Source organism: Danio aesculapii, chromosome 24 (genome assembly GCF_903798145.1).
Source record: "Danio aesculapii chromosome 24, fDanAes4.1, whole genome shotgun sequence".
NCBI lineage: Eukaryota > Metazoa > Chordata > Actinopteri > Cypriniformes > Danionidae > Danio > Danio aesculapii.
Window position 1 is genome coordinate 5,393,963 of NC_079458.1, and position 27,864 is coordinate 5,421,826.

Consider the following 27,864-nt stretch of genomic DNA (forward strand, 5'->3'; position numbering starts at 1 on the left):
AACTTCAAATGTCAAACTACGTAAATAAATGTACTAACCTCCTTGCAAAAAGCTTGGTGTTTGTCTCAGCTTGCTGTCAGGTCTGACCAGATCTCTCTTGCTTTGAGGAAGTAGTTTAGTAAATCAAACAGGTACTTTCCTTTATGATTTGCATTAAACCGGTTTTACAACATCAAGTTAAATATTAAAAAGAAAAAACAGCTTCAAATTACTCTGTCGTTTTTGGAGATTATAGCAAAATAAAACAAACAAAAAAAACTGAAAATGTACTACAGTGTCCTATAAATCAAGTTTTGTACAGTTTGGTCTTACGATTCATGCCAAGGAACAGGTTCTCATTGTTTCACGTGGGCTTGCTTTGCTTCCCAGAGTGCCATTTGAATAGTTGTTGAACAGCTTTGCATAATCATAAGGTAAATTTCATTGAAGTTTACTTTCACTTCTATTTATCTTTAGTATGAAATTGAACAAATATGTCACGATCACCAGCGATCATACTCCCAAGATTGCAGGATCTCACACACATTCACATGGACTACAACTTATGGACTACATATTCAGTCATGCCACACACACACCTGCTCCAAGTTATCCATTGATTAGACTCCCACAGCTGATGCAGCTTCTGGACTGATTACACACACTACTTTAGCAGCACACACTCTCACTTCCTGGCCGAGTCTTGTTACCTGTAAAGTGTCAATTCAACGTGTTTTCCTTGGTCTTGGTTCTCTGTGTTTTGACCTTTGCCAAGTTTGTCTGTTTGTCCATGTTCACTGCCTGCCTTCCGACCTCTCGCCTGTTATAGTGACCACGATTCTGGATTTTCCTTTATTCATCTGTTTGCACCTGTGTTGACCCTTGCTTGCCTGACTACCGAATAAACCTGCGCTTGGATCCTAACGTTGTCTCTGTCACTCCATGTGTTACAAAATACTTGTGCACAAATCAAACATTAGGCCTACATGTTCATAGAAAACACCAAATATCAGACATGGGGGCACACAACAATGAAAATTTACTCACTATTTGCTCTCTCTCAAGTGGTTTTAATCCTTTATGAGTTTCTTTCTTCTGTTGAGCACCAAAGGAGATATATTAAGGAAAGTTGAAAACCTGTAACCATTGACTTGCATAGTAAAAACAAATACTATGGAAGTCAATGGTTACAAGTTTGGAACTTTCTTCAAAATATCTTCTTTTGTTGTTTAACAAAAGTTTTCATAAAAAGTTTTAAACCACACAAGGGTGTGAAAATGATTACAGAATTGACATTTTTGGTGAACTATGCCTTTAATTTTATTAAATATTCACCTGTCAGACTGACAAAACTTACATGATATTACTGTCTATCCATCAAGTGTCAACTGTTGGACTTTCCCCGAGTACCCCAGGTTCAAAGATCAGTCAGAGGCTGCAAATAAGTTTAAATTAATTTAATGAATCAAATGGATAAAGCATACAGGGCCCTGCTCTGCAAAAATGCTTTTATTACTTATTTTTTGTCTTGTTTCCAGTGCAAATATCTAACATTTCTTAAATCAAGAAGAATTTTATAGATAAACAAAATATAATGTCTTGTTTTAAGAAATAATCTGCCAAAATGAAGTGACTTTTTCCTTAAAACAAGCTAAATAATCTGCCAATGGGGTCAGCAAAATAATCTTATGTCAAAAGGAAAAACAAGATTATTTTGCTTAACCCATTGGCAGATTATTTTGCTTGTTTTAGGGAAAAACTCACTTAATATTGGCATATTATTTCTCAAAACAAGACATTATGTTTTGCTTACCTAGAAAATGCTTCTTAAATTAAGAATTTTTAGATATTTGGACTAGAAACAAGACAAAAAAAAAAAAAAAATCTAAGTAAGAAAAGCATTTTTTACAGTATTTATCGCCACCCAGGGGCACTTCAGTAAATAAGACCCTTCATCCAGATCAGCCGAATCATCAGTTGTCAGGCAGAACAAATAATATGCAGAGAAAAAGTTACACACACACATAACAGAAAACACAAGAGAGAGTGAGCCTGCACCCTCCCATCCGTGCAAGATGGAGATAGCAGCGCAGCCTAAAAGAAAGAATTGTAACATTTTACTGATAACAAGTTCTCAGAATTTACTTTCTCGGTTATCAATCACTCGAAGCCACTGCTGTTATAGAGCAAAGTTATATGAGCACACAAAGTTCATACTGTATATTTGATTAAAACAGGATTAAATTATTAATGCATAAAACAAAGTTAGAAAACATCATAATTCCTTCACAACACTAGAGATAAACTCAGACTATATAACAGCCTTATTGTAATATGTTGTTTTTTCATCCAAGAAATAGATGCTTTCTGACAATATGGATTTTATTTAGAGTTTATTTTATGGCAAACACAATGAGGCCAGAAAAACAAGAAGAAAAAGCTCATATACATTGTTGTGTACAACAGATTGAAACCAATTCTTGGTCAAACTAATTCTTTATTTTGTAAGTTTTCATTACAAATCCCATCATCCTCATGATCATTGAAGGGAAAAGATGCACATGAATTACAGCATTTCTTTGTATTTGATAGATGTACATTGTCAGATAAAATTAACCAACATTTGAGTCATATTTCATTCCAAATAATGATAAACTTTTTAAGGAGTATTTAGCTTCTGCTTTGCAACCCTGAGCACTTATAACACAGAAAAAAAAGCTTTCAATAACTTGTTAGCAATATGGATTCATCACAACTTAAGTACCCTAAACCGTGCTTATACTATATACAGCACACTATGCACCCATAATGTGTATAAAATGTAACATTTTACAAGCAGTTTAGTTTACATAAAAAGTGTAAGTCAATTTCATTTGAAAGAAAGCTAAGCTGTTGCTCACTAAACAAAGATCATAGATATATACACTAGATATCACAAATACGGACCCTGAGCATGCATCAATACTGCCACCATATTTGTACAGTGCTCCCCGGACAACAGTCATTCAACCGCACTAGTCAAGCCAACGTGAAGATGCTGGACTTTAGTGCTGTGTTCAGGTGTAATAACAAGAAAACAAAGAAATCAAAGCATAAAGGCAAAACATTTCATATGTAAGATTTCGTTTATGATTCTGAACTTTTGTGCTCAACAAGTCACGCTACTGATGATAATACAGTCACTTACTGCACTGAAAATCTGGCTAAGTAGCTCCAACTTGCACTAAATACTGGGTTTATGCTAGTTTTGTTGAATAAAATAAGCAAACAATGTTATGAAATATGACAACAAGACGCTGCGTGCCAGAAACTTGTATTATTGTCGGCTAAGTGAAGTAATGGCTAGTTTTTGAAGTAACTTACTGTATAAGGGTGCCTGATAACATAACAGTGCCTGCGCCTAAATGTGCATACCGTCCACCAAATTATTGAATATTAAAAATGTTATATACTATTTAAATCAGAAAGGTGGATATGCACATTGAGACACAGGGATATCGATGATTCACAAGAGTCGTTCATAACGGAGTTTAATTCACAAATGAATCACTCTCTCTGTTAGAATTAGAAGTGAAAGCAGGAGAGGGGATCAGGTTTAACAGGGTGGGAGGATAATACATTTCCATGCACACAAGCACACGCTCTTTGTCGGCAATGCCCGTGCGATCACTTATCCATCAATGCAGGAAAATTATGTAAAATTATAATTTTAACAAATATTTGTATACTGATCACCGGGAAACCTCCCGATCATAGATATATGTGTATCAATATCTCTGGCTCTGGATGGCCAGCGTCCTCCACTGCACCTTGGTCCCACATTCGTTTCAAAAGAGTGCTACCCTGTACCAAGATGGCAGCTCTATTGACGCATACCTTTCAATAGTCAACAACAGCGTAGGCGACATCTAATGTAAATATCTATGAACAAAGATTATATTATACATGATAAATGTGCTGCGTCATTTAAAATACATTATTGAAAATAATAACAAACCGTTATTTCTGTTTCTCAAAAAAAGTTTATAAAAATATGTTTGATCGTTATGAGTACCTAGGATTACAATAATGCCAGAAACAAAGTGTGAAGTTTTCATTAGAGCACTGGATTTGATGAATTATTGTAATTATCAACAGATTATTATGTTTTATTCAGTGGTAACACTAAAAGTGTAACTGACATTGAAGAAATGCACATACAAAATACTTCTACATACAGTATATTAAATGCTTCTACATATTAAATGCTTTTACATACGGCATAAAAAATGCTTCATATATTCATTTTAATGCTTTTTCTAACAGTTTTTTTTCCTACTTTATGGCTTTGTGAACAGCAATACTAATAAAAATAGTGAACTGAATTTTCCAGATGAATCCAACATAAAATAATAAGAGTACAAATAAAAAATACCAAACAAATAACCCGTTGACTGTTTAATATACAGTTCATCCCCAATGAATCTGTTGTGAAAAGCAGTGTACGCTTCATGTTTAATTACTCACTGCTCAAATGTTTGTGCTTTCTTGGGTCACACTTTATTTTGATGGTCCGTTTGTGAACTACACTGTTCTAATTTACTATGAGCTGCTTTGACACAGTCTACATTGTAAAAGCGCTATACAAATAAAGGTGAATTGAATTGAATTGAATTGCATCAACATGTCGACTAATTCTCTTTAGATAAGGTGGGGGTTAGGGTAAGTTGACATGTACTTGCAATGCTTCTTATAGTCAGTTAAATGTCTGTAGAAGGAGCAGTATCAACAGATATTAAGCGGACAGTCTACTAATAAGTGGACCATCAAAATAAAATGTTACCCTTTCTTATGTTTATGATGTGTCTGATTTTTCTGTGTCAGTTTTTGCGTCTGTCAAGGATTGCTCTTGCTCTGTCACATCAAGCACATTTTGTTCTTGAGCCATTGCTTCCTCTGAGCTCTCTGGAGCTTGTGCTGTTTGCTGATCTGTCTCACTGTCAGTGTTATCTTCTATTGCGGATGGATTACTGCTCTCTCTGTTCACTGTAATATTGACACAAAGGAAAAAAATAAATAAATAAATGTAAATACATTTATAACGAACCACAATCACAAAAACATTTGCAGATGCATTACATAAGTGTATTGTCCATGTTGACTATTTTGTTTGAGCTCTCTCTCTCCCCCCTTCCATTTTTTTATATCTACATTAGCTAACAATAGCATTTTCAGTCTGAGAGCCTTATGTTAAAGTTTTGGTTGTTTGATTTCCTGGTAACCAGTAGACAATTAATTGTGGGGGGACTGATTTATTTGACCCATATATTGACTAGGGTTTACTGAGCTAATGATATTACAATAACATAAGCCACACAAAAATGAGCAATGATTTAAAAGCCAGAAGCAGTGTTGTGGGTAACACATTACAAGCAACGTGAGTTAAGTAATACCATTACTTTTCTAAGTAACAAGTAATAAATAAAGCAATGTAATGTATAGTAATGTGTATTTATCTAGCGCATTTATCATATATGGCCATACACCCAAAGCTCTATACAATCATAAGGGGTCTCTCTGCACCACCACCAGTGTGCAGCATCCACTTAAATGATGTGAAGGCAGCCACAGGACAATGGTGTCAGTGTGCTCACCACACACCAGTTAATGGTGGAGTGAAGAGACAGTGATAGAGCCAATTCAGTGGATAAGGATTATTGGGAGGCCATGATGGGTAAGGGCTAATGGAGGGAATTTGGCCAGTACACCAGGGTTACATCCCTACTCTTTTTACGAGAAGCGCCATGGGATTTTTAATGACCACAGAGTGTCAGGACTTCGCTTTAACGTCTCATCCAAAAGACGGAGTAATAATATTTGAGGATCTGTTTAGTTTAATTAATTAGCTTTTAGGGCGTCACAGTGGCGCAGTGAGTAGCACGATCGCCTCAAAGCAAGGTTGCATGTTCTCCTATTGTTGGTGTGATTTTCCTCTGGGTGCTCCGGTTTCCCCCACAGTCCAAACACATGCGCTATAGGTGAATTGGGTAAGGTAAATTGGCCGTAGTGTGTGTCTGTGTGAATGAGTGTGTATGGATGTTTCCCAGTGATAAGTTGCAGCTGGAAGGGCATCCAACATATGCTGGATAAGTTGGCGGTTCATTTCACTTTGGCGACCCCTGATTAATAAAGGGACTAAGCTGAAAAGAAAATGAATGAATGAATGATAAGCTTTTAAAAATAAAATCGCTGAATTAAAATTAACGTTGTCGTGTTGAATCCTGTACTCAATGAGAGAATGCAGGAGTGGAAACACACAGAAACCAAGATGGAGGAGCCTTACATTTCTGCAAATTCTGAACACATCAAAGAAAGGGAAAAGGGGATTACAGTCTCAATGGAAAATGATTTTACTTCACTAATAAGACAAAAGGTACAAATGCATTGCTTTAAACTTTCATTAATCTGTATGTACGGCATGTATAGCTCTGGGCTTCTCAGAAGTTCTCAGAAGATAAAATTATCCTACATTTTTGTTTATTTATTCGTGGGTTTTGTAATGCAACACATTACTTGTCATAAAAAAGTAACCAAGTAACGCAAGTAGTTACTATAATGGGGAGTAACTCAATATTGTAATGGATTACTTTCAAAAGTAACTTTCTCCAACACTGGCCGGGAGTCTCTAAATTTGAAAATTTAGACCCCTCGGTTTACTCTTTTAATTGATGCACTGTTTACATGTCCTGTAGAAACGACAGTAACTTCCTGATGGCACTTTGCCATTAAATTACTGTAAATCAATTACAGCAAATTTACATTTACAGCACCATTTATCTGGCTGTTTATGTATTTACAGTATTGTATATCTAGTTTCACAATGTCCTACTGTAAGATGCAGTTCATATTGCAGTTAAATACTGTGTCACTTGTGAAGTTTATTTATAAACTAATTTCAAGAGGATCACGTGCTTATGATTGCTAGCGGCTGGATCCGCATTATCCAATTCACAATGCACCAATCAGACAACTACTAAACTACTACAAATTCCCTGGGTTACATTCCACCGCTATCTTCGTTTTGAAGAATCCCCCCATCCACCCCTACTCCTCCTCCTTCCTAGATGGGTGACACGGTGGCCCAGTGCTTAGCACTGTTGCCTCATAGCAAGAACTTGTCTGGTTCCAGGCTTTACCAAACCAGCAGACATTTCTGTGCGGAGTTTGCACTTTCTCTCCGTGCTCACGTGGGTTTCTCCCGGGTTCCCTGGTTTCTTCTCATAGTCCAAAAAACATGCAACTTAAGTTAATTGACTAATTTAAATCTGCACCATAGACATGCTTCGAGTAAATAGTTATCTCTTTGGAGCTCAAACTCCCCTCCCGCCTTGCAACGGGAGGGAGCTCCGGGCTCGAGGATCTTATGAGCTCAGGGTCTCTCCCGGGACAGCATGCCAAACAAGCTTTATAATCAATCATCAGCTAAATGTGAACTCTTGAAACAAAAATTACCAAAAGATGCTTTTAAAAATTTTTTTTGCTCTTGTATAATTACCTTGAACTCTGTCTAAGTGGATCCTCAGCAGATCTGTTAAAACTCTCAGCTGTTCCATTAACTGTATCACCATTGTATTGTTATCCACTGTGATAATAAATCACAAGATATTAAAACTTGTCATTTAATATAGTATATTAATACGTTTCAAATTATTATCACAATATGAAATTTTACATCTCTGGTTATTATAATGATATAAAAAAAAACATTTCTTTATAGTTACTGAGACATTGTACGATTTTAAGAAGACTATCACACAAACACACACACTCCTCATTTGAAGTCATTTCTTACAGATTGGACGAATTCCTTCTGTACTATTTCTGCGTATGTGTATCCAACCTAAAATTGGAGAAAAGTAAAAAAGGCAAATAAGGACATATGCTTATTGTTTGTTTATAATTTGTAATGTGAAAACCTCACAATGTTTTACAACCTCATTGCAGCCACACCTGAAAATTTAACATTGTTAAAATTTGATCCGCCAAGCTTAGTGTGAAAAGAGAGAGAACTGTACAATGGAACACCCTCAGATATGACCTATATATTTTAGGACCTACTAAACCTTAACCATTATTTATGATTGTGAATTGCATTATGGAACGTTGATCCCTGCTCTGTCGACTTCTGATATTGAATATTCAAATCTACAATTTAACAAAGGGACCTTTATCGACATTTTTGTAGTTTGAAATAAGATGTATGTAGAAAAATAAGTCTGTAAAATAACAGAAAATGTGCTGTGTGAAAATGTGTTTATTACAAGGTTTTTGTAGCGTAATATACAACACCAGCCCAGACAATATATCACTTTAAACTATTAAAAATGTTCATAAACGTCACGTCCCTTTTTTGAACTTTTCAAGATTAAAAATTGCTAGAAGAAACAACAAGGTCCTATAATGTAATTATAGGGGGCCGGATAAAAACATCAATCACAAAATACAGAAAAGTGCAAATTTATGGATATTTTTTTTAAAAGAGTGTGATCAGAAGCGGCCAAAGACCAGTCAATAAACTGCAGAGATTAGAAAACAAAAGCGAGATGCTACTGCTGCAGTTTTAATGTCTTACCTCTGACTTGAAAGTCAACTTTTCCTGTCAACAAATGCCCATCATAAAAAACTCTGCATGTGTATTGTCCTGAATCAGACGGTTGAACATTTCTTAGAGTCAGAGACACATTTCCTCTCTCCAGCTCCCGGATGGACAGACTCACTCGGTTTTCAAAATCATTATTTAATATCTCCGTCCGTCCATTTCTATACTCATAAATGAGTTTTTTCCATTTAAACCATTTGATCGTCATGGACACAGCACTGGTTTCAGGTGAGAGATGAACAGGTAAGGTGACGTCTCTTCCAGGGTCAGCAGATATGGGGCCAATCGAAATTACAAGATTATTGTCTTCAGCTGGAGAAAATATAGAAATATATTCTCAAGAACATGAATAATCCCCATCACAGCCCTTAGTAGTCACTAAAGAGTACTTAAATCACAAATATCTTTTTTTTCAACTTAACCCTTATGTGCTGTTGGGGATGTTTCCATCCACTCTGGAGTGATTTTGAAGCTTAATTTGGCCACAACTTTCTCGGTGTTTCAGCAAATGGAATGATTTTTGGTGACAAATCTTATTTTCAGACAAATTTTGGGGAAATGCTTTAAAACAATACACTCTAGGCAAATTGACTACCCTTTCGTTATGTTAGTGGCAGTTTTTGACCCATTGACTTCTATTATACTAACATTTTTGATTGCAAAGCATTGACAGCATATAATTATGCATTCCTGATTGTTGCTGGTTTTTCCAGTTGGGAGCAGTTCAATATATATACACATAGTAAGTGTATTTCTGCACACACACACACACAATAATCTGCTGTTTTACTCCATATATAAGCCAGAAAGATTTTTGCACAGGCTTATCGAAAGGGTTAATGGTATAAAAATACAAATAAAAGGTCAATACAAATTACAAATTGTACCTCTTCCTAACACGGAAAACCACCAACAATCAAGATGCATGATTATGTGCTGTCATGGCTTTGCTATCAAAAAATGTGATGCTGGAAATTAATGAGGCAAAAACAGCCCTCAACATAACAAAAGGGTAGTCAAATTGAACAATTAACAAGGGTTAAACTATGTAGCATAAGAGTTTTCTATCAAGAGATAATAGTGTCACCATTTAAAAATCAGACTATGATGCAGCATTGTTAGTGTGAGCAATTAAAGCAAGAAATATACTTACAGACGACAGAGAGAAAAATGTGTTTCTTCAGTGTTTGACCTTCATGGCTGACCTCACATCTATAGGAGCCACTCTGTGATGGTTCGACATCTCTAACAGTCAATGAAACATTTCCAATGCCTAATTGTTTAGCTGAGAGTCTCAATCTATTCATATAGTCTACAGACATGGACACCTGTTTATTCGTATAACTACAAACCAGATCATCCTCTCTGTACCATCTGATCTCCATTGAAACAGCACTGATTGGTGGATCAAGATAACATGACATAACAGCATCAGCTCCAGTATGAGATTGAACAAAGTCAGATGAACAAGCTAGAGAAAACTCTGTGGAAGAGATGTTCACATTTGTATATGGGATTTATTTGTATGTAATAGGGATTTATGTACAGTTGAGATAGAGCATTTATTTACTTGCCTTGTTTAGTTTTCGACTCTTCTTTAGTAGCAGCCATTTTTAATCTCTGGACGTCTGAGGTGGAGAATTCACTAGAATGACTATAGCAATAAGTGTTTCCAAAACGTAAAGCTGTAATATCAACATCAACAATGTGAGACAAAATTAACAATATTTATTTGTGCTAATCAATATTTGCCAACCCAAAAATGTGAAAACTTACTTTAGGCTCGGTGGTCTACAATAACAAACCCCCTCTGTGAGCTGTGACTCCACTTGATGATCATGAAAATGCTGCAAATTAAATAGTTTTCTCATTAAAATAGGAATGCTCACCCAAAAAACTTAAATCCTGCCGTCGTTTAATGTCCAAAAACTCTTCACATTTAAATTAGGAGAAGTTTAAATTAGGAACAAGTGTAAGGTGTAAGAGGTTATGACAAAACATGTCTTTTTGACTCAAGAAGATCCATACTGACTCCAAAGGCAGATACTGATAAGATCAGGGCCTGGTGTGTGGACTTTGGGGGTTTTACGATGTGGTCACATGTTGATTGGTCAGTTTGAATGTCTCAGTATTTGGGCTTTAGTCACATGGTCAAGAACGATACAAAATAGGTGGTAAAACGCTGCTCTGGCTCTTTTCTTTTCCTGGCCTGTCTTTTCCTGGTCTGCTTTCCTCCTCTGCCCTCTCCTCCTCTGGAGTCTAACTTCTGGGCCTGCTCTCTTTGTCTCTCTCTCTCCCTCCCCCTGTGTCTCTCCTTCTACATCTGGTAACTTTAATTTTACATTTAAGCTGGGTACAATTTATATCATATGCTTTTATCATTTCATATTTTATCAACGCTCTCCCACATTTATAGCTAATAATACTGCCCTTATTTCCGTTTTTTGGTGTAAGATTGCAGAAGAATGGTTTGACTAGAATGTACAGTTTTTTACCATCAATACTGATAATTTTTTAGTCATTCGGCAGAACTACAGTTCGAACAGCTGTGGTTTAAAACCCAATCCTACAAAGGTGTGTAAATGAAAACTGGATTTTCAAGTAATCATGAATAATTATAGAATTATAGGAATATTTCACCCATTTAATCATTTTCCTTCGGCTTAGTCTCTATTTCAGAGGTCGCCACAGCGGAATGAAGCACTATTCCAGGATATGTTTTGCACAGTGGATGCTCTTCCAGTTGCAACAGGTATATTTCAATAGTATTAATATTATTCAATCATTTATTTTCCTTCAGATTAGTCCCTTTATTTATCAGAGGTTACCACAGCGGAATGAACCGCCAACTTATCCACCATATGTTTTACACATCGGATACCGTTCCAGCTGCAACCCAGTACTGGGAAACATCCATACACATTCATTCACACACACTACGGACAATTTAGCTTATGCAATTCACCTATTTCGCATGTGTTTGGACTGTGGGGGAAACCGGAGCACCCAGAAGAAACCCATGCCAACATGGGAGAACATGCAAACTACACAGACAAATTCCAACTGACCCAACCGGGACTCAAACAAGCAAGCTTCTTGCTGTGAGGCAACAGTGCTAACCATTAAGCCACCGTATAGCCTATTATTATTCATTTAAACAGATAACCAGGATGCGAATTATACATTGACGATCAAAAGAGGCCAAAATTTTCAGTGATATATTAGTTTGTGTAATGCTTTAGTGAATCAAATGCATGTATTTATTTAAATTATCTAATTTATTAATGAAACATTTTTTACGTTTTCTGGGATATTTACCCCCAGTTTCACAAACAAGGTTTAAGGCTAGTCAAGATTAAATTGCATGTTTGCGCTGTCTCAACTCAAAATAACTTGCGATGAGATGTTTCAAAATACGTCAGTGTTATTTTTTCATCTCCAGGTGCACACCGGTAATATATTTTTCTAAGGCCATTTTTATAAATGTGGCTTAAATAACCTAATTTAACTAAGGCCTAGTCCTGGCTTAATCTAAGCCTTGTTTGTGAAACTGGGCCAAAGTGTATTTTGACCTACAGTATCCTCTGATTAGCTATTTCAGAGATTCCTGTAGGTCAAACTATAAAATCTATGTGTCTAATTTGACTACTTTTAGGCTATATCTAGAAACTTTATATCTATTTTAGAAAAAAAGTGTCTTTTGAATACTTACAATGTCCATCGGTGCTCTAAATCTGCCGGTTTCAGACTTATAACCGATTTTTTTCTTGCATAGACTATAGGGGTACTATAGGTATTTTTTTATTATATATTTTTAATTATTAATATTATTATTTAAGATACAGATCAAAGCAAACTATTTCTCACTATTTAAAAGACTGACCCCCTACACATGTTGTTTTGATGTCCTTTAGGGGGATCAAGTATTAATTAGGAGGGTCAATACCCCCCAAACCTCCCTACAATTTGCATGCTGCAGATAAATATGCCATCTACTAGGAAGACATAACTAGACAACAGACAAACTTTACGCCCTAGACAGGAGAGTATGACACAAAATAAAATATGCAGTCATACAGGTTACTGATCCATTTGAACAAAACACAAACTGAATTTCCGTCTCAACGTTTGGCTTTTTTGAAGTGACACAAAGAAAGAGTAATATTTTTATTTGACAATCATTTCAGCTTCACTTACTACACTTTAAATGCTTCTTAATGATTTGGGAAATGTATATTTATCAATATATTTTTTTCACACAAAATCAAGTCAATTAAGTAAAATGGCACTTATAGCATGTATACAAAAACATCCCATAGCATCTGAAATCAAAAGTCTATTTCTACACATGAATCACTTCTGAAAGATTAATCTCAAAACAGCAAAGAGAAGATGTTTTTTTACTTGCCTTGGGTTTTACAATCCTGTCACCAAGTCCAACTGGGGAACTGAACACAAACATGAATGTTACAAACACAGATATCTGCACCTGACAGTGAAACCAGATTTTCAAGTCATGCATTTAACATGAAATGTAGGATTGGTTCTTCTGAAATGGAATTTACTTCCCTAATAAATCCCTGTGCATTAAAAAACTTATCTGGGTTTAGATCTGATGACTGCTTTCCAAAAAGCACAGCCTGCTAGAAAATATGACAAACATGAAAAGAGAAGAAACTGTCTCTGGAATTATCCAGTATAGAGGACATTTAGGTGATTTTCCAAACTTTAAAAAAAAAGCTGCTGGACTCACTGTAAGAGAGATCTAAGGTGTCCTTTTAATGAGGACCAGTGTGTAACTATATATGTTAGAATACTTTCACACCTTTTTCTAATAACAAAATTGCATAACAAAACTATAAATTTATGCATACAGTGAGCAGCATGCATCTGACCTCAGTTCACTTGAATGTAACGTATCGTATTCTTATGTATCATCCGTTTACATTCTGTTACAGTAAAAACAATTCTGGAAAGCAGTAGTACAGGTCTTCACAGCCAAGGCTTTGCAAATGCCAATTCAATTCATCTTTATTTCTATAGCACTTTTACAATGTAGATAGTTTTAAAGCAGCATAACAAAACTTCACCAATTGACAAAAGTAAAGGAAAAAACCTTGAGAGAGACTCAGTTGGGCATGACCATTTCTCCTCTGGCCAATCTTTTTGTGCAGAGCTGCAGTCTAGGCGCTGAAGACTGGAGAACACTGGACTTTCAGCTCATGGAGAAGCTGCAGGTTGAGTAGGTCACCAGCCGGTGTTCAGGCTGGCCCACGGGATCAGTGCAGAGACTCGTTTGGCACTGGTGTCTTTCGGGAATCAGTCTCATGCTCTCAACTCCTCCATGACTGACACAGCATCTGCTATGGAGTCCTCTAGAAGTCCTCTATGTTTGGCATAATCTCAAAAATCTCTAGAGACCTCGGGATGAGTATCCCCAGGTAGAAATAGAGAACAAAGAAAACAATTAGCGTAGCTGCTGCTCATAGTGTATATAAACAAGAGATGTTAAATATCAATGCAAAAAAAGAAGTGCTATAAATGAAAATAACAGTTATATAGACAAACATGTAAAGCATGTGAGTGTTTCTAACTAAATGTCTGGTGCATTAAGACAGGAGGAATGTGTCCTAGGTGGTTGTCAAGTCCTCTCACTTGCATCGAGCACACTCATGCATCATTACGTTATGTGATGCATTGAGTGTGTTTTACTGAAAAGATATAGGTCTTTAATCTAGTTTTGAACTGAGAGAGTGTGTCTGAGCCTCTGATATTATCAGGAAGGCTATTCCAGAGTTTAGGAGCCATAAATGAGAAGGCTCGATCTCCTTTAGTAGACTTTGCTATTTTGGGTGCTACAAGAAGCCCTGAGTTTTGAGATCTTAAAGAGCGGGTTGGATTGTGTGAGACAAAAGCTCAGTTAGATAAACAGAAGCTAGATTATTTACAGCTTTATAGGTAAGAGGCAATATTTTATAACTTATAAATACCACTGGAAAACACAATAACTCAATAGACTTGAACTAGACACTTGATATATGAATATATATGAAGTCAGAATTATTAGCCCCCCTTTGATTTTTTTTCTTTTTAAATATTTCCCAAATTATGTTTAACAGAGCAAGGAAATTTTCACAGTATGTCGGATAATATTTTTTCTTCTGGAGAAAGTCTTATTTGTTTTATTTCGGCTAGAATAAAAGCAGTTTTTAATTTTTTAAACACACTTTTAAGGACAAAATTATTAGCCCCTTCAAGTTAAAAGTTAAACTTAAAATATCTAGTCAAATATTATTTACTGTCATCATGGCAAAATTAAAATAAATCTTTGGGGGGGGGGGGGGGGGTTATAATTCTGACTTCAACTGTATATAAAGAGGGCCTATTAAGAGGCTTGGGATCTTTATTTAGCACATAAAAGTGCATTTTGCTTAACTGTAACCAAGCAAGGTCTCCAACACTTGAACAGTTCAAACAACTTCTGCAATAAACATTATTATAATGAATTGTGATTGGAACAGTACACTTACCACTCAAGAAATAAGGGATGGATGAAGGATTTCTTTCAAAGAATATGCCTTTCTGACCACCTCAAATGTATTTTCATAAAATGTATAACTGCGCTCATTATCACAGCTGGACTTTGATGTTAGCGTATTTACTTTATTTTTATTAAGTTTTGGTGCTTGAAATCAATATATAGTGCATATGTAAGTTCACCCTCACAAATATATCTTTTAAATCGATATTTTCTATATAGGATGCTTTACAATATTATATTTGTGCATATACATTACATTAGTTAGCCAAATCTAGAGATTATAACACAACAACTACAATAACAATGCAAAAGTTCGCACACAGAAATATGTACAAAATTTTTTAAAAGAAAAAAATAGAGAGAAAGAAAACGTATATAAAATGTAGTTGTAATTTCGAAGTAATTTATTTAGTATACTCTGCCTGAGTTTTGCCTGAGTTTTATTGTATTATTCTATTTCTAAAGATGTTCAGTGACTAATATATGATTGAAATAAATATTTCTGCTTAGTAAATCTGTTTTGTTCAAATGCACCAAAATCTATGACCTACATTCACTGAGAAATGGATAAAAATATATTTTCAAAAAGGGGTGAGCACTGTAATTCATTCATTCATTTTCTTTTCAGCTTAGTCCCTTTATTAATCACGGGAATTAACCACTAACTTATCCTTCATATGTTTTACGCAGCGGATGCCCTTTCAGATGCAACCTAGTACTGGGAAACAACCATACACACTCATTCACACACATACACAACTGACAATTTAGCTTACCCAATTAACCTGTAACGTTACCGCATATCTTTGAACTGTGGGGGAAACCAGAGCACTCGGAGGAAACCCACGCGAACACGGGGAGAACATGCAAACTCCACACAGAAATGCCAGCTAACCCTGTCGAGGCTCGAACCAGCGACCTTTTTGCTGTGAGGTGACAGTATTTTAAAAATAATAAAAATATGACATTTAAAATAAACATTTGAAAGTAATTTCACTCTTTACTCTTTTACTCTCTGTGTCGCGCGCTTCTTGTTGCCGAGCAACCGTCTAACAAACTTCAGCTTGTGTTGTTTACACGACACGAGGAGAGAGGCGAGTTCCATAGAGGGCTAGCTTCACTTTCTGTTGAATATATTACAGCCTTTTTACTCTCATACATTCACATCCTTTCCATAAGTAAGTTTTTTCTTGACTAAGAGATATGGTAAATATTGCTGCGAATTAGTATTGACGGCTGCTAATAGCTAACGTTAGCTAACTAGAATCAACATCAGTCCGCTGAAACGAGACAGGAGGAGTGCAGACATTCACAAGCAGACTGCTGATTTCTAAATTCTTATCATTGATGAAGGATGAGCGCTGGTCGGACTGTTGAGGGTGCGGGATGTGTGACCTGGTGGGGATTTGGACCAGCTCGAGACCTGCTGAACACAGGTAACGTTAACTTAATTTAAACAAGACTAAACACCAGACTAATCTCTAACGTTAAACTTAATATACTGTACTACAGTAGTGAGAACTAAAGAACTACTGAGAAAACATCACATGATAAAAAAAAAACCCATAACAAACCATTGATTACATATGAAAAGATGAATATGACTAACGTTAAAGCTTCAGGAAAAAGACCACCTTACTGTTCAGTCAGGTTTGTTTACACACAGGTGTTGTGCCGATAAATGCACCCCCTCACTTTAATTCCCAGTCCACATTTAAAAAATCTAATTAGGCCATAATTGATTAAAATGCAAAATGATTATTATTTTGAAGGATAAAGCGAGGATAAGAAGTGAAACGCATTTTAAAACGCACTAGGTTTACAAATAAATGTAAAATTAATAATATTGACTGCAGTGTAGCCTAAAATGAGGCTTTTTGGTGGGTTTTAATCAGACATTTAGGCCACATGGATCACATAAAATTGTTGTTGCTGTTTTAAACTAAATCACAGATTAAACAATTTACTTAATCTCATCGGTACTGTATTTAAAGTTCATTCATTTATTCATTCATTCATTTTCTTTTCGGCTCAGCCCTTTTATTAATCTGGGGTTGCCACAGCGGAATGAACCGCCAACTTATCCAGCACATGTTTTACGCAGCGGATGCCCTTCCAGCTGCAACCCAGTACTGGGAAACATCCATACACACTCATACACTAAGGACAATTTAGCTTACCCAATTCACCTGTACCACATGTTTTTGGACTGTGGGGGAAACCGGAGCACCCGGAGGAAACCCACGCGAATGCATGGAGAACATGCAAACTCCACACAGAAACGCCAACTGACACAGCCGAGGCTCGAACCAGCGACCTTCTTGCTGTGAGGCGACAGCACTACCCACTGTGCCACTGTGTTGCCCTGTATTTAAAGTCAAACTATTGATTTATATATCTTCTGTAAAGGAAGAGTTCCATTCATAAAACTCACCTCAGTCACTCTCATTGTTGTCATAACTCTGTTATTAATTTTAAAATCATTTTCAGTTAATAGATGCACATTCAGAGGAGGTGCATTTACGGCAGGGTGCGCCTCTTGGCACAACACTGGCATAGATAATTTCATTGACAGACTTCTTTGCTGTGCTTTAATATTACTATTTATTTATTTATTTGAACTGTTATTCACCTGTTTTCTTAAATAAAATGTATTTAATTTACTTACAGTAGATATTTACTTGTTTTATTTTTTTAAACTCATTTTGCTGCTCTGTGTATTAAGCACATTATATTGGAAATAGTGTAGAAAAAGAAAATATGTATTTGTGTTTGTTGGAACTTTGCTTAAACATGAAAAATATGAAAGAAAAAAAAGCAAAATAAAAAGTAAAAAACATCACATGGATTAGCTTAACTAATTAAACTCAAATGTATGAATGTGTGTTTTACATGAATTCATAATTATTTTGTTAATGTATTTACAGACACACACAGAGTGCGGCCACATGGAGAGCTGAATGTTTTGCTGGTGGGTAGTGGAGACCCCAGACACATCCTGAAGACTATCACTGGACTCACACACTCTGATACACTACATGTGTGTAAATTATGAATTAAGTCCCTTTATACCACATAATACCACATGACCTAAATCAATGCTTTTGCTGATTAATAATAAGATGTTTGGCTTGTCGCAGGTTTGGGTGATTGAGAACAGTATGGAGGTTGTTGCCAGACAACTATTACTACTGTATTTATCACTTCTGCCCCCTGATAAGATGAGTGTGCACAGTATGTACCTTTATACGTGACTTTTTTGGTGCTATTTTAACGTTTTTAATAATGTTGCAACTGCAGTATTCCCAATAAAAATAAATAAATAAATATAAACTTCAAAATAATAAATGTATAATAAAGCAGTTAAATAATAATAAATCAACTGAACACTTTACAATACGGTTTCATTAGTTAATGTATTTACTAACATGATCAAGGGATGAACAATACTTATAAAGCATTTATTAATCATATTTCAACATTTACTAATGAATTATCAAATTATACAACATTAGTTAATTCACAGAGTTATCCAGAACTATTAATGAATGTCATTAACTAATGTTAACATACATTCACTGGCCACTTTATTAGGTACACCTGTTCAACTGCTCATTAAGGCCAATTTTTAATCAGCCAATCACATGGCAGCAACTCAATGCATTTAGGCATGTAGACATGGTCAAGATGATCTGCGGCAGTTCAAACCGAGCATCAGAATGGGGAAGAAAGGGGATTTAAGTGACTTTGAATGTGGCCAGACGGGCTGGTCTAAATATTTAAAAAACTGTTGATCTACTGGGATTTTCACACACAACTATCTCTAGGGTTTACAGAGAATGGTCTGAAAAAGAGTAAATATCCAGTGAGCGGCAGTTCTGTGGGCGCAAATGCCTTGTTGATGCCAGAGGTCAGAGGAGAATGGCCAGACTGGTTCCAGCTGTTAGAAAGGCATCAGTAAATCAAATAAGCACTTGCTACAACCGAGGTCTGCAGAAGAGCATCTCTGAACACACAACACGTCCAACCTTGAGGCAGATGGGCTACAGCAGCAGAAGACCACACCAGGTGCCACTCCTGTCAGCTAAGAACAGGAAACTGAGGCTACAATTCACACAGGATCACCAAAACTGGACAAAAGATGATTGGAAACAAGTTGCCTGGTCTGATGAGTCTCGATTTCTGCTGCAACATTCGGATGGTCGGGTCAGAATTTGGCGTCAACAACATGAAAGCATGGATCCATCCTGCCTTGTATCAACCGTTCAGGCTGGTGGTGGTGGTGTAATGGTGTGGGGGATATTTTCTTGGCATACTTTGGGTCCATTAATACCAATTGAGCATCGTGTCAGCACCACAGCCTACCTGAGTATTGTTGCTGACCATGTCCATCTCTTTATGACCACAGTGTACCATCTTCTGATGGCTACTTCCAGCAGGATAACGCGCCATCTCATATCATCTCAGACTGGTTTCTTGAACATGACAATGAGTTCACTGTACTCAAATGGCCTCCACAGTCACCAGACTTTTGGGATGTGGTGGAACGAGAGATTCGCATCATGGATGTGCAGCCGACAAAACTGCAGCAACTGCGTGATGCCATCATGTCAATATGGAGCAAAATCTCTGAGGAATATTTCCAGTAGCTTGTTAAATCTATGCCATGAAGGATTAAGCAGTTCTAAAGGCAAAAGAGGGTCCAACCTGGTACTAGTAAAGTGTACCTAATAAAGTGTTAGATGAATATTTCTACAATAAATGTATTGTTCATTGTTTGTTGAGGTTAATAAATACATTAAATAACATTTACGAATGGAACGTCATTGTAATGTGGTACCAATAAACGTTAAAACATTTATATATTTTCTGTTGTTGCCAAGGGAAACGTGTAGGAAAATATAGGATATAATGCAATAAAAAAACTCAAGAAAATACGAAAAGCCTTTAGTTTTTATAGACCTAACAAAATAAAATAAAATAACACTATTATAATAAACTAACATATTACTTTTTATTAATTTCCTTTTCTTTTTAAAGTTAGGGAGAGCTATAGGTCTGAAAATAACGGAAATATCTATTTCAGTTTTTGTACCCTAACAATGCAGCATCCTGCATATATGTTTGCTTATATAGTCCCGTGAATCTAGTTTTGTGTTGTATTTTCCAGAGAAGACTGAAGTGTTTCTGGAGGTGTTTGGAAACTCAGAGATCCGCAAAGAGACAGAAGAGAGTGTAAAACAGGCCGCAGCTCAGCTCTCCATCTCCATCACTGACTCTCTGTCCACAGACTCTCTCAGTCACTCCTGCCTCGACACCAGCTTACTGAAGGTCCAACACACTCATCAAGCATATCAACAGTCAGCTCAGTGTTATTCACAGGGTTCCCACACTTCTTGAAAGCACTTGAATTTCAGATATATGGATTGAAGGCCTGGAAAAGTACTTAAAAACAAACAGGTCCTTGAATCAAATTTGAAATGAAATTTGTTTATGGTGTTATTTCAGCATTTGTACGGTGCTGCTGTCAAAAACAGAGGTAAAATATTATCAATTATTACATTAAAATCTCGTACAAGAACTAGGACAAATAATGCACATCTTATCAATATTTCAGAAACCCCATTTGAATAATACCAGTAATGAATTAAAAATAAATTTGAGTTGACACATTTAAAACACCATCATTACTCTGACATTTTAATCTAAATATTAAGTGTAAGTGAAATGTTAAGTATAGGAAGAACTTTCATGGTGCTACATATGCTGGGGGAATTTTAAAAAAGGTGCTTGATTTGAAATGAATGGTGAAAGTTCTTGAATCTGCTGTTCATGAAAGAGTGGGAACCCTGTATTAACTCCTCTGCTGTTTCCTCATAGTTTAAGGAGAGAGATGAGCTGGTGCGGATCTTTAAGCTGTGGGAAAGGCCTCCGTCAGCTCCAGGCAGTGTTAGTAAAATGTGGGACGCTCGTGTTCGGCAGCATCTGGGCTCTCGATACGACTCTCGACAGGGAGCTTTCGACTATGATCTCAACATGAAGCTACATCAGAAAGGAGTATGGAACACATATGATGCTATTATATACTGCTTTACTACTCACAGCCAATCAGAGAAGTGCAACAGAGCTCAATTTACTGCAGGTTATGATGAAATTTGATTAAAAAAAAAGTTAAACATTAACAAGTGATAGGATGCAAATAGTTTATCTTTTAGTTAAAATCGTCACTTTAAAATTAAATTATGAAGCAGATTAATTATGAAATAGGAAAAAGAAATAAAACGAAGAGATGAGATTTAAAATGGGTCAAATTAAGTGAAAACTATTTCAATTATTATAAGATAAATAAGATAATTCATTTATTTACCCTTCAGCTTAGTCCCTTATTCATCAGGCGTCACCACAGTGTAATGAACCGCCAACAATTCTGGCATATGTTTTACATCTGCAACCCAGTGCTGGGAAATGGCTATACACACTCACATTCACGCACACCCTTATACACTACGACCAATTTTATTCATTCATCTTCTTTTCGGCTTAGTCTCTTTATGAATCAGGATCGCCACAGCGGAATGAACCGGCAACTCATCCAGCATATGTTTTATGCAGTGGATGCCCTTCCAGCCATAACCCAGTACTGGGAAACACCCATACACTCTCATATTCACACCCACACACACAACGGACAATTTAGTTTATTCAATTCACCTATAGCGCATGTGTTTGGACTGTCGGGGAAACCAGAACACCCAGAGGAAACTCACGCTAACACGAGGAGAACATGCAAACTCTACACAGAAATGCCAACTGACCCAGCCGGGACTCGAACCAGCGACCTTCTTGCTGTGAGGAGACAGTGCTAACCACTGAGCCACCGTGACACCCATAAATAAGTTAATATTTATGTTAAATATAGTATAAAAACATTATGACTTAAAGGGGAAATGAAGCACTCAGTCAAGTTTACCTTATTTTGTACATTGGATTCCACTTTAATGAAAATATATTAAACAAACTCGATTAATGTAATCATTTAGCAGAAAACGGCATGTTTTACTATGGATTTTAGACCTAGGGCGCAGCCATCTTGGAATGTCGCTGTGTCTGACGTCACGGGGTTGGTTGCGTTTCTCCGGCTGAACAGAAACAAAGGAAGTAAAGGAGACTGTAAAGCTTAATTTAACCCAATGCGTGAAGTTGTGGACGTGGAACTGCTGCAAATACAAGCATCAGATGTGTGTCTAATATAAAAGTATATATATTTATTCTATTTTTCCCTTTTAATTATCGATCATTTTATGTGCTTTGATTCATTCTCTGTATTCGATGCCTGACATCCTGTCTGGGTTTCCACAATGATTGTAACGGACTGAACACAGAGACTGGACAGCCTAATTTAACCCAATGCATGAAGTTGTGGACGAGCACCACAGAGCTGCTGCAAATACAAGCATTTAAGTGTCTTTTTCTTTTGTTAATACTGTTCGCTTGATGCGCTGTGATCCTCTCGCGCTGCTCCTGCACTGCCTGATGAGGGCATTTACATTCAGATTAATGCAACAATTAAAGTCATACAAGACTTCACACTTTACTAAGTCACATCTGTGTGGGTTTTGTCAAGACATATTCGCTGATCAACTCGATCTCTCAACGTGTATGAAGGATAAAAACTCGCCAAAAGAAACACCGCGCAGATCTCAGTTTGGTTTGAACCAACACGAGCAGAGGTGAGGGAGGGGCTGCAGTGAAAAGTGAAAGTACCCGCCCAAATTACGTAAGTAGTGATGCTGCCTGGGGTCTCAACTAGGTCTGGTGGGGATGTAATGGGGAAATAATGGGGGGACATACATCTGATTCTTGTATTTGCAGCAGCTCCACGTCCACAACTTCACGCATTGGGTTAAATTAAGCTTTACAGTCTCCTTTACTTCCTTTGTTTCTGTTCAGCCGGAGAAACTCAACCAAGCCCGTGACGTCAGACACAGCGACATTCCAAGATGGCTGCGTCCTAGGTCTAAAATCCATAGTAAAACATGCCGTTTTCTGCTAAATGATTACATTAATCGAGTTTGTTTAATATATTTTCATTGAAGTGGAATCCAATGTACAAAATAAGGTAAACTTGACTGAGTGCTTCATTTGCCCTTTAAGTAAAATATGACATTAATATGAGAAAATTAAGTCAGTTATTACATAAAAGATGAAATTTTGGGATATGGCTAGATAGACATCAAAAATAAAATGTGACAAAGTCCTAATTATAATGATATAACAACTTGAAATGACACCATAAATCATGATCATTAAATAAATGACCTGTAAATGAGGTTTTGTTTAAAAACTGTGAACATTGGCATGTTGATTTTGATATAAAATATTTGAATTAGGACATAAAAATTATTATTTGATGGAAAAGGCAATCATTACTAAGCCATCCATGACAAAAAAATCTAAATAATTTCTTTTTAAGTCATAATTATGAGAAATAAGTGTTAATTAGAAAAATATATTGATTTCACAGTTCAACCTGCAATGAACACATTTTCCAGCAATGATTATTTCTTATCATTTTGAAGTCTTCTCATAATTATTAAGTTTTCATAATAGTATGAAAGCAAGATCTCACTGCTGTTTAACAAAACTCTGTAATTCTCCTCCATCAGTGTGGCGTCATCAACAAACATCAGTATGCCAAATGGAGAGAAACGGGCGTGGCCTTTGAGATGAGGGAGGGGCTTTACCAAACAGCCAATCAGAGTCTGCTTTCAACTCGAGTCTTCAACCATGTGAGTGTTTTGAACATTTTGACTATCTACAGTAGCAGTTCATACACATTCATTATATACATTTAAAGTCAGAATTATTCATCCTCCTTTATATTTTTGCCCCAATTTCTGTTTAATGGAAAGAGGATTTGTTTAATTACATTTCTAAACATAATAGTTTAATAAGTCCTTTCTAATAACTGAATTCTTTTATTTCTTGCCATGATGACATCTATTTATACATCTATTTGACTTGACATTTTTCCAGATACTAGTATTCAGCTTAAAGCAACATTTAAAGGCTTAACTAGGTTAATTAGGTTAAAGTTAGGGTAATTAGGCAAGTCATTTAAAATGAATATTACTTAAGGGGGCTAATAATATTGACTTTAAAATGGTTTTTAAAAAAAAAGTAAAACAGCTTTTATTCTAGTCAAAATAAAACAAATAAGACTTTCTCCAGAAGAAAAAATATTATCAGACATACTGTGAACATTTTATTGCTCTGTTAAACATCATTTGGTAAATATATATATATATATATATATATATATATATATATATATATATATATATATATATATATATATATAAAAAATAAAAATAAAATTCACAGGAGGGCACATTTACACATTTTCCACAAATTTATGAATTCACATTTATTCAACTGTGTGTGTATGTGTGTGTGTTTACCAGAGAGGAAATGGGGTTGCTTTACGAGGATACTGGGGCGACATCGTCTCCAGCCCATATCTGTCCTTCGGCATTGAGACAGAAAACAAAGAGCTGCTGAAGAAACAGAATAATCATTATGTGAAGGTGAAGAACACTAGTTTATTAATTCATATTAAAGTTACAGTACTTGTTTGTGCAACTACAGCTTTTAACATGTATGTTATATTCTGTATGAAATCAAAATATACAATGTTTATTTTGCTAGCTCACATTGTTATTCTTAAGGTGAATAATTACTCAGTCCAAGTTCATCCACTAAAAAATTTAGTTTGTTTAGTAATCTTCAAAGAAAATCTGACCAATTGCTTTCGCGTTTGGAGTGGTGGTCCTTCTGTTGACGTTAACCCTAGGGTTTCCATAGCAATTGCATATAAATACCCCCTTTAGTTTGCTATGAGGGAATGATTTGCAAAAACAAAGCCCCGCACCCTTCTCAATATTCAATTTAAGTTGGAACTGGAAGCACATCAACATTCATTCATTCATTTTTTTTTTTGGCTTAGTCCCTTTATTAATCCGGGGTCGCCACAGCAGAATGAACCGCCAACTTATCCAGCATATGTTTTACGCAGCGGATGCCCTTCCAGCCGCAACCCATTACTGGGAAACCCATACACACTCATTCGCACACGTACACTATGGACAATTTAGCTTACCCAATTTACCTGTACCGCATGTCTTTGGACTGTGGGGGAAACCGGAGCACCCAGAGAAAACCCACGCAAACGCTGGGAGAACATGCAAACTCCACACAGAAACGCCAACTGACCCAGCCGAGGCTCGAACCAGCGACCTTCTTGCTGTGAGGCGACAGCACTACCTACTGCGCCAGTGCGTTGCCGCACATCAATATACTAAAAATAAATATCTAAGCAACTTCCAGTTCACACAGGCTTTAAAAATACATTCCACTAATGTTTAATGAACTGCAGTGATATTTAAATAGTGATTTACCTCTCTCTGGTCATCTGTGTCTCTCAGACGGCTCAGGATATTTCTGAAGTGAATGTGCTGGAGTTGTTTGAGTGTCTCGCCACTAGAGGGAGATCTCCACCAAATGAAGATCCACCAAACACCTCCGGTTCCTGCTCTCAATCCACAGATAGTCTCATAACTCAAAACTCACAGAATGATCCATCTGCTTCTCAAACTCAACCTGAGGAACATCCAGCACAACAGACACCAGAGCTTGGTAATGTCCTATTAATATCAAACCAGTTAAAGGAGTAGTTCACTTCAAGATTAAAAAGTTCAGCCACTTGTCATCCAAAATGTAAATGTCTTTGCTTCTGTGGACATTAAGTAATTATGTTTCTTTGAATAAACATGCAGGTTTTTTCTCTATATAGTGGCTTTTACATGGTGCTCAGTGTTTTGAACATCCAAAGTCAGTTTCATGATGAGGATTAAGGGTCTTTTCTGGTGAAACAATCATTTATTTTCTTTAAAAATTAAAAAGGTAACCACACAAGTTCTGGGATGCAAATGTTTTTACCAAATTCTTTAAAGTACTTCTATTGATACACCTGCAAACAAGTGGACTTGAAACCCCCCTGCTCTCCCCCCACTGAGCATCATGGACAGCATTGTGGCAGCAGTGGAGTCATTCAGGTTCCTGGGCAGCACCATCTCTCAGGACCTGAAGTGGGACACTCACATTGACTCCATTGTCAAAAAAGCTCAACAGAGGCTGTACTTTCTTCGTCAGCTGAGGAAGTTTAACCTCCCAAAGGAGCTGCTGAAACAGTTCTACACCTCCATCATTGAATCAGTCATCTGCACATCAATAACTGTGTGGTTTAGCTCAGCTACTAAATACGACCTCCAAAGACTACGTCGAATAGTTCGGACTGCTGAGCGAATCACTGGTACAACCCTTCCTACTCTCCAAGAACTGTACTTATCCAGAGCGAGCAGAAGGGCTGCAAAAATCACTGTGGACCCCTCACACCCAGCACACTGCCTCTTTCAACTTTTACCTTCTGGTCGACGCTACAGAGCACTGCGCACCAGAACAGCCCGACACAGAAACAGTTTCTTCCCTCAGGCAATCCATCTCATGAACACTTGATGATAATAATTGCGGAACCAACATCACTACTTGCTATACACTTTAATACACATATACACTTATTTAACAACACACTTTACATGCCAATTTGCACATTACAGCTGCACATATAACGTATATAGTAATAAACATGTACATACACTTGTCAATCTGTATATTTGCACTCACTACTTCCATTTAAAAAAATATATATATTTATTATCTGTTTTTTGTCCTGTTTCTGTAATCCTGTTGCACTGTAGAAGCTCTGTCACCAAAACAAATTCCTCGTGTGTGTGAACATACCTGGCAATAAAGCTCTTTCTGATTCTGATTTAAATTAAAATAAATAAGGTTTAAGATCTATATTGTCATAAACTCTTCTTGTTTTTTTTTGTAGATTTGCTGAACGTGAATGGAGTGAAAGTGTCATTTCTGTCTCCAGACTCACTCTGCAAACCTCCTCTCAAACACAAATACAAGAACCTGTTTAAACACCATCTTCTGCTCAGCAAGGTAAAGGCTGTTCATAAACAGGAGATCTGAGTGACCATCATAAGTTATGTGATGCTAACACAATGTGTCTGTGTTTTCTCAGTATGGTTCATCAGCTGGATTCTGCTCTGAGAGAGATCACAGCGCCTGATGCTGTTCTGGTTATAGAGTTAGCAACGTGAGTCAAATCACACAAAGATGGGGAAAAAAAAACACTGATCTAAAATAACTACTTACAAAATGTTTACATTAGCACTGCACTGAATGCTCATGATCTCTGTGTTTTCCTTGTTCAGCTTCCTACTGGATCTTTCAAAAGAGCAAGTGTCTGTTTTTTCTGACAGAGTGAAGGAGATGGCTGAAGAATCAGGATTTCTTCCAGCGCACAACCGCTGGCAGTGACATATATGCAGTATTCACACAGAAAAAGGAATGATGGTACATTTTATATACCTCATTCAAAAATGTATAGAGAATTTAACATTTTTTGCATATATAAAAAAATCTGTAAATTATAGTACAAGCATTATAAAATAAAATAATTAAATGTCATTTGCTTTAAAAAGTACATGAAATTACATTTACATTTAGTCATTTAGCAGATGCTTTTATCCAAAGCGACTTACAAATGAGGACAAGGAAGCAATTTACACAACTA

At 36.4% G+C, this 27,864-nt stretch overlaps 2 protein-coding genes across 2 annotated transcripts in view; one reads left to right on the forward strand and one right to left on the reverse strand.

Annotated features, from left to right (window-relative positions):
* Window positions 1-2,456: 2,456 nt before the first annotated feature.
* Window positions 2,457-27,864, reverse strand: part of LOC130218954 (uncharacterized) — a 37,768-nt gene continuing 12,360 nt past the window's right edge. Inside the window, exons 12-18 of the mRNA XM_056451241.1 lie at window positions 16,420-16,581; window positions 10,192-10,302; window positions 9,771-10,100; window positions 8,591-8,929; window positions 7,811-7,858; window positions 7,514-7,600; window positions 2,457-5,004 (exon numbers count right to left, since the gene is read on the reverse strand). Of these exons, the coding sequence (XP_056307216.1) occupies window positions 4,814-5,004; window positions 7,514-7,600; window positions 7,811-7,858; window positions 8,591-8,929; window positions 9,771-10,100; window positions 10,192-10,302; window positions 16,420-16,581 (1,268 nt within the window). The 3' untranslated portion in view covers window positions 2,457-4,813. The remainder of the gene's footprint in view (window positions 5,005-7,513; window positions 7,601-7,810; window positions 7,859-8,590; window positions 8,930-9,770; window positions 10,101-10,191; window positions 10,303-16,419; window positions 16,582-27,864) is intronic.
* Window positions 16,259-27,674, forward strand: LOC130218241 (dynein axonemal assembly factor 3). The gene is given in 12 exon segments (XM_056450368.1): window positions 16,259-16,594; window positions 18,086-18,198; window positions 18,299-18,392; window positions 20,329-20,489; window positions 21,039-21,215; window positions 23,825-23,947; window positions 24,623-24,745; window positions 25,643-25,853; window positions 27,112-27,203; window positions 27,205-27,227; window positions 27,310-27,384; window positions 27,503-27,674. Coding segments are annotated over 12 exon segments (1,380 nt in total). The 5' UTR covers window positions 16,259-16,512; the 3' UTR covers window positions 27,609-27,674.